The 7,570-nt window shown below is 44.7% G+C and overlaps 1 protein-coding gene across 1 annotated transcript; it reads left to right on the top strand.

Annotated features, from left to right (window-relative positions):
* The first annotated feature begins 5,827 nt into the window (after positions 1-5,827).
* Positions 5,828-6,509, top strand: LOC137356149 (histone H1-like). Its single transcript, XM_068021964.1, has one exon. The coding sequence runs from the start codon at positions 5,828-5,830 to the stop codon at positions 6,500-6,502; it is 675 nt and encodes a 224-aa protein (XP_067878065.1). The 3' UTR covers positions 6,503-6,509.
* The last annotated feature ends 1,061 nt before the right edge of the window (positions 6,510-7,570 follow it).

Here is a 7,570-nt window from a genome sequence, read left to right as displayed (position 1 = left end):
ACTCTCTAACAGTAAATTTCTTGGAATTCACTGTGGATTTCACTGTGTCTGTCAGTCTCTGATAGTTGAGTGTGGATTTTATACTGCATTTGCTATTTTCTGATATGTAAATGTAGATTTTTATCTTTACCTGTTAGTTTCTAGTATGCGAGTCTGGTTGTCAATCTGTATCTGCCAGTTTCTCATGTGAGGGAGGCAGTTATTCTGCACCTGTTACTTTCTGAAATGTGTGAAGGTTTTTATCTTTCCTGTCAGTTTCTGGTATGTGATTGCGAACTTTGTTCTGTCCCTATCTGTTTCTGTGAATGGAATATAGGTTCTGTTCCTGTCAGTTTCTGGTATGTGATTGTGACCTTTGTTCTGTCCCTATCTGTTTCTGTGAATGAAATGTGGGTTCTGTTCCTGTCAGTTTCTGGTATGTGATTGTGACCTTTGTTCTGTCCCTATCTGTTTCTGTGAATGGAATATGGGTTCTGTTCCTGTCAGTTTCTGGTTTGTGATTGTTGCCTTTGTTCTGTCCCTATCTGTTTCTGTGAATGAAATGTGGGTTCTGTTCCTGTCAGTTTCTGGTATGTGATTGTGACCTTTGTTCTGTCCCTATCTGTTTCTGTGAATGGAATATGGGTTCTGTTCCTGTCAGTTTCTGGGATGTGATTGTGACCTTTGTTCTGTCCCTATCTGTTTCTGTGAATGGAATATGGGTTCTGTTCCTGTCAGTTTCTGGTATGTGATTGTGACCTTTGTTCTGTCCCTATCTGTTTCTGTGAATGGAATATGGGTTCTGTTCCTGTCAGTATCTGGTGTGTGAATGTGGGTTTATTCTGTATCTTTCAATCTTTGGAATTTGATTATGTACTTTCTGCAGCACCTTTTAGCTTCTGTTAAGTGAATGAGATGTTAAATCTGTACCTGTCCATTGATAGTATATGAATGTTTATTTTACTCTGTACCTGTCAGTTTATGGAACATGAAGGTGTTCCCGCCCCCACCTGCCAACTTCCAATATGTGATTGTTGTTTTATTGTAGACCTGCCATTTTCTGTATATAATTCTGGTTTTTGATCTTTACCTGTCAGTTTCTGTTACTTGAGTGAGTTTTACTTTGCACCAGTTGGTTTCTGGTATGTGTCACTTTTAAGCTGTACCTGTAAAGTTAAGATATAACAGTGTGGGTTTATTCTGTATCTTTCAAACTCTAGTGTGTGATATGGGGCTTTTCTCTGAATCTTTCTATTTTTGGTCTGTGTGTTTTAATCTGCAGCTTGCAGTTCCTGATAGGTGTGTGTGCACATTTTCTTTTTTTCTGCAGCTATCAATGTCTACTACACAAGTATGTGTGTTATTCCTATCATTCAATTTCTCTTATTGGAGAATTGATTTTCCTTTGTCCCTCTCAGTCTCTGGTATGTGTCCATGTGTTTTACATGGTAAGTGTCTGTCTCTGTTAGGTACTCTGGTGTTATTCTCTATCTGACAGTCTCTTGCATGTGAGTGGTTTTATTTTCTTCTCTGTAGCTGTCAGTCTCCCTTCTGTGACTGGAGGTTTTAATCTTTACTTTAACTCTTTTATAATTTGTAAATGTGAATTTCACTCTGTGTCTGTCTGTTTACAGTATAGGAATGTGTTTATTTTCTTTTAATCATCAATTTCATAAAATCATCGAAAGTTTAAGGCATGGAAAGAGGCCACTTATTCTAATCCCACCTTCCAGGATTTGGTCGTGAACCCTGCAGCTTATGGCACTTGAGGTGCCTTGCCAGAGTACGTCTGAATCAGTTGAGGGTCCCTGCCTCAACTATCCTTTCAGGCAGTGAGTTCCAGACCCCTAACACCCTCTGAGTGATTTTCTTTCCCTCATCTCCCCTCTAATTTTTCTACCAATCACTTTAAATCTCTGGCCTTCGTCACTGACCTCTTTGTTAAGATGAATAGACCCTTCACCTCCACTCTGTCCAGGTCCCTCAAAATTCGATACATTTCAATCAGCTCTCCCCTCAGCCTTCACTGTTCCAAAGAGAATAATCCCAGCCTATCCAATCTTTCCTCACAACTGCATTTTTCCAGCCCTGGCAACATCCAAATAAATATCCTCTTTACCCTCTCTAGTGCAGTTACATCATTTCTGTAATGAGGTGACCAGAACTGCACACAGTTTCAGGTATGTGAGGGTGAGATTCACTCTCTATCTTACTGTCTCCAGGATGTGTCCCTCTTGTGAGATTGATATAGTGTCTTTCAATCTGACCGTGGGTGTGCTTTTGAACTGAGATTGATGTACCTAACATTCAGCAGTACAGAATTGGAATGGATTGGAAACAATGTCTGTCTCTTCTGCTTTGTTTGATTGCTGGATTGAAAATGTGTCTCTGAACTTGGGATCAGTGAGAGTTTGACTACTTCTGCTCCATGTGACTCTGGAATTAACTGATGGTCTCTGGGAGTGATAACATACCTACTCTGTGTTGCAAGGAGCTGAATGCACATTTCCTTGTGCCTGGGAATCATCACATTCATTCTGTTCCCTTGAAGTATTTGCCTACAGAAAGGAAGAACAATATATCTTGTAACTGAAGATCAGTTGAGGTGGAAGCTAGAAAAGAGATTAATGTAACATTTCAATTCATAATCATTATTACTAACCACAAATACTCACCAGAAATACAAAGAATGTCAAGGTCTGATTTCACTGCAGATCTCAGCATCTGCTGACCAGGTGTTTTGGCCGATTTACAACAATTTAGTGACATCCAGAAACAAGCCAATATCTGCACTGCTCCAAGATTGGGATTACCTGAGGAATGTTTGTACAGATCAGGTTTCTATTTCCATCTGACATTACAACATAAGAACCTAAGAAGTAGGAGCAGGAGTAGGCCATTCAGTCTCTCGAGTCTGATCCGCCATTCAATGAGATCATGGCTGATCTGATCCTGGATTCAGCTCCATTATCCTGCCTGCTCCCAGAACACATTACTCCCATGTAGATCAAAAGTTTAACTCATCCTTGAATATATTTAACAACCCAGCCTCCACTGCTCTCTGAGGTAGAGAATTCCAAAGATTAATGACGCTTTGAGAGAAGAAATTCCTCCTTCCCTCCGTCGAAAATGGGAGACTCCTTATTCTGAAACTGTGCACCCTGGATCTTGATTCCACTATTCACTGTTCACTCACAGTAAACAGCGTGAAACAGGAGTTAAACCACCAACATGTATTACAGAACTGAGACGAGAAACAGCAAAAATTTTCAACAGCAGCTTATTCACGTTCTGTCTCACTTACCCAGTGCACACACACAGGCCGAGAAAGGCCTCTCCATTCCGCCGCTCACTCCATGTTCCCGGATCAGTTCATCCTCCACATTGCCTCTCACAAACAGCCCGCGACTCCCCCTGAACTTGCTCCGGAGTCAATGGTGATCTCTGATCCAGACTGCGGACAGGGTCCCAAAGCAATGTGCTGCTGGAATCAGATTGCTGTTTGCTGCCTTACCCCGAGGCTGTAATATCTCCATTCCCTCTGTTAAAAACAAACTCTTTCCGCTCACTGAGTAAATGGCGTTCAACAGATTTGCAGGAGGAGGGGAGCGCGCATGCGTACATTCGCTCATTCACAATCAGCGGTGGGGGCGGGTTAATACCGCGCATGCGCCTCATTCGGCAATGGTTTGAAAAACAAAAATCAATCGGAACTTTCTCCAGTTCAGTTTTATCTGATTTTGAGCAATGGAACCGGGACTGTGGGCAAGATTAGAGAAGGTTTCCAGCTGGGAGATTACCCTGTTACCAAGCTCAACTTGAGATCATTCTCTGCACTATGTTTGCTGTTCATTAGCTCGAATTCTCAAAGTGATCCTCCGAGGGAGTCGATGTTTTTGCAGGAATGGAGCAGGAGTTAATATCTGACAGTTACAGTCACAGATCAATTTAATCAGGTTGAAACTGTCTGTCACTGAGAGTCATAGCGAAGGATTTGAGCTGAAAGATTGCAGAGAGTTCAACAGGGCAGAGAAAGTTACATTTGGGACATTGTATGCCTCACTCTCTGACACTTTCCCGGACTGTGAGATTAATAATGTGTTTTCCTCTGGCACCATATCAGTGAGAGATGAGATTGTAACGTCTTGTTTCCCCAGGCGGATCTTTCGAGATAAAACGAATCTTACATTTCAGTCTGCAGCTCAATAATTACAGGCCAGTCAGTGCAACCTCAGTAGTGGGCAAATTATTGAAATCTATTCTGAGAGACAAGATAAACTGTCACTTAGAAAGGCACATACCAACTGAATTGAATTTGAAAAAGGATGATAGATGAGGGTAGTGCAGTTGATGGATTCTACATGACAAGGTCCCAAAATACAGAATCTTTATAAAATAAAATCTCATGGGATCCAGGGAAATGCAGCAAGGTGGATGCAAAATTGGCTCAGTGGCAGGAAACAAAGAGTAATTGTTGATGGCTGCTTTTGAGACTGGAGGGCTGTTTCCAGTGGTTTTCCCCAGGGCTCAGTAATGTGTCACCTGTTTTGTTGATGATCTATATAAACAATTTGGACATAAATGTTGAGGGACACGGTCAAGAAGTTTGCAGACGACACCAATATTGGCCGTGTGGTAGATAGCGAGGAGGATTGCTGTGGACTTGAGGAAGATGTTTATGGTCTGGTCAGAAGGGCAGAAAAGTGGCATATAGAATTCAATCCGGAGAAGTGTGACGTGATGCACTTGGGGAGGTCAAACAATGCAAAGGAATACACGATTAATGGGAAAATACTGAGAGGTGCAGAGGAGGTGAGGGACATGGGAGTAAATGTCCACGGATCCCTGAAGGTAACAGGGTAGGGCGGTAAAATGGTTAAGAAGACTTATGGAATCCTTTCCTTTATTGGCCGAGGTATAGAATATAAGAGGAGGAAGGTTATGCTGGAACTTTCTCATCATTGGTTAGGCCAGAACTTGAGTTCTGTGTGCAGTTCTGGTCACCTCATTACAGAAAGGATGTAACTGCAGTAGAGAGAGTACAGAGGAGATTTACGAGCATGTTGCCGGGACTGAAAAATGCAGCTCTGAGGAAAGATTGGAAAGACTGTGGTTGTTCTCCTTGGAACAGAGAAGGCTGACGGGAGATCTGATTGAAATGTATAAAATGTGGAAGGGCCTGGATAGAGTGGAGCTGAAGGGTCTATTTACCTCAGCATTGAGATCAAAACCTGTCCTGGGAACTCTACATTTAGTGAACAGTTCGGCATGAGAATGTGTAGATGTGAATATTGTGTAAGAGAGAGTGTATTAAAGGTGCTGGCGGGTTAGTCTAATGTCACTGTGTTTGTGGGTCCGGACTCATCGCCGGATTTCCGAGTCCCTCTTGTGTCAAGTAACAAGATTTTCCAGTCAAAGAAGCACATTGATCCCCTTCTCATTCCCAAAGTGGGAATTCAGTGTTGTTTCTTTGTTGATTTCAAGATTTCAGTCAAAATGTAGAGAACATGTCAGCTATCGGGGGAAAGAGCGCCATCAGTGCAGCAATAAAACGGGTTTCAGTCAAAAATGGAGTCTTTACTTCAAGTGCAAACTTTTGGATAGCAGGCATTCTGATGTCAGAGACAGGAAGGATCTAGTCTGGGATTCTACAGTACCCGAATTTCAGTGGAATTGGAGAGTTTAGGACCAGAGAGAAACACAGAGAGGCAGCAGGAGCCGGGAGCTGACAGCAGGTTGTCTCCGCCCCCGTCCGCTCACTGCCTTTAAGTTGCTAAGTGCCGCCACCACCGGCTTCATTTCTGACCCAGTTCTGACTGACAGACAGAAGTTGTGCAGAGTCCCGGACATGACCGATACAGCAGGCGCCGAAACGGCTCCTCCAGCTCCCGCCGCTCAAGTCAAGACTGCCAAGAAGAAGAAAGCGGCACCCCGGAACAAGTCAGCCGGTCCCACGTTGAGCGAGCAGATCCTCAGGATTGTGGCGGATTGCACCGATCGCAAGGGGACCTCACTGCACGCCATAAAGAAGGCTCTGGGTAGGAGCGGTGTGGATGTGGGGAAGTTCAGGACCCAAATCAAGCAAAGTATCAGGAGGAATGTGAACAAAGGCTCCCTGGTGCAGAGCAGCGGTACGGGCGCCTCCGGCTCCTTCAGAATCCCGAAGCAGGGAACCAAGGGAAATGTGGGAAAGAAAGTGAAGTCAGGAGCAGGCAAAAAACCTTTAGTGAAGAAAACAGCTGGTAAGAAAGTGACAGCAAAGAAATCAGCAGCCAAGAAATTACCAGTCAAGAAATCGGCAGCGAAGAAAGCAGCAGGCAAGAAAGTGACCAGCAAGAAGGCGGCTACGCCAAAGAAATCCCCAGCGAAGAAAGCAGCGCTTCCGAAAAAGTCTCCTGTGAAGAAGGCCAAAAAACCCAAGAGTGCCACGGGCGGAAAGGTGCTCAAGAAAGTTCAATCATCAAGGGGCAAGACCAAGCCGAAAGCAGCAAAGGCTCAGAAAGCAGCCCCTGGAAAGAAGTGAAACTGCACGGGAAACTTGTAGACATCTGAACCCAAAGGCTCTTTTCAGAGCCACCCACATCTCTCAGGAAAGAGCTGTTCCCCCTATCAAATGATCCCTGTCCCGCCGCCGTGTGCACATTTCACATAGAAATGATTGGAAGTAAATGCAGGATCCCTGGTGACTCGCTGACACACACTACACTCAGCCCTTCCCCCACTCTCTGTAACAAAACAGAGGGATGTCCCGGCCTCACTGTAACTGGGGATCTGTTCGGTACAGTCTCAGTTCATGCTCATTTCACTAATTCGGAGTGAGAGGGTCTAACACAGGAATACTGGCGAGAAACCCCGCGTCACAACTCAATTCTCTAATTCAGCTGGGGTAAGGTGTTAGTAAAATACTCAATCCGTCTGGGAGGGGAGGTGTGTGGAAACGGGTTGACTTGTGATCGGAAGCACTGTACTTAGGCGGGTAGATGATCAACTTTTAATTGTTATAGATCCTTATTTAACAGCTCTGGGTTTCTGTTATCTTTGACTATAAAGGTTGAGTCTGGGAGTTTTGTGCTGAGCTCTGTTGTTGAGAGTTTTTTTTTTGAATTGGCGGTTCGAGCAAGTGGGAGGCGGAGCTGGAGGATGAAAGACATTTCTCTGCTCTGTCTGTCACTCAGTTTCCTCTCCGCCCCGCCTCTCACTCTCTGTCACTTTCTCAGTCAGGTCCGGGCGGGCTGTATAAAAAAGGCAGCAGAATCAGCTCGTTTCTCATTCAGAATCGGTTTGTCTGAAGAAGCGTCATGACAGGAAGAGGTAAAGGAGGCAAAGGACTGGGCAAAGGCGGAGCAAAGCGGCACCGCAAAGTGCTTCGTGATAACATCCAGGGTATCACCAAGCCAGCAATCCGCCGCCTGGCTCGCCGTGGTGGAGTGAAGCGCATCTCGGGTTTGATCTATGAGGAGACCCGCGGGGTGCTGAAGGTTTTCCTGGAGAATGTGATCAGAGATGCGGTCACCTACACTGAGCACGCCAAGCGCAAGACGGTCACCGCCATGGATGTGGTGTACGCTCTGAAACGCCAGGGCCGCACTCT

This window comes from Heterodontus francisci, chromosome 45, assembly GCF_036365525.1.
Source record: "Heterodontus francisci isolate sHetFra1 chromosome 45, sHetFra1.hap1, whole genome shotgun sequence".
Classification (NCBI taxonomy): Eukaryota; Metazoa; Chordata; class Chondrichthyes; order Heterodontiformes; family Heterodontidae; genus Heterodontus; species Heterodontus francisci.
This window is presented reverse-complemented; position numbering and strand designations above follow the sequence as displayed.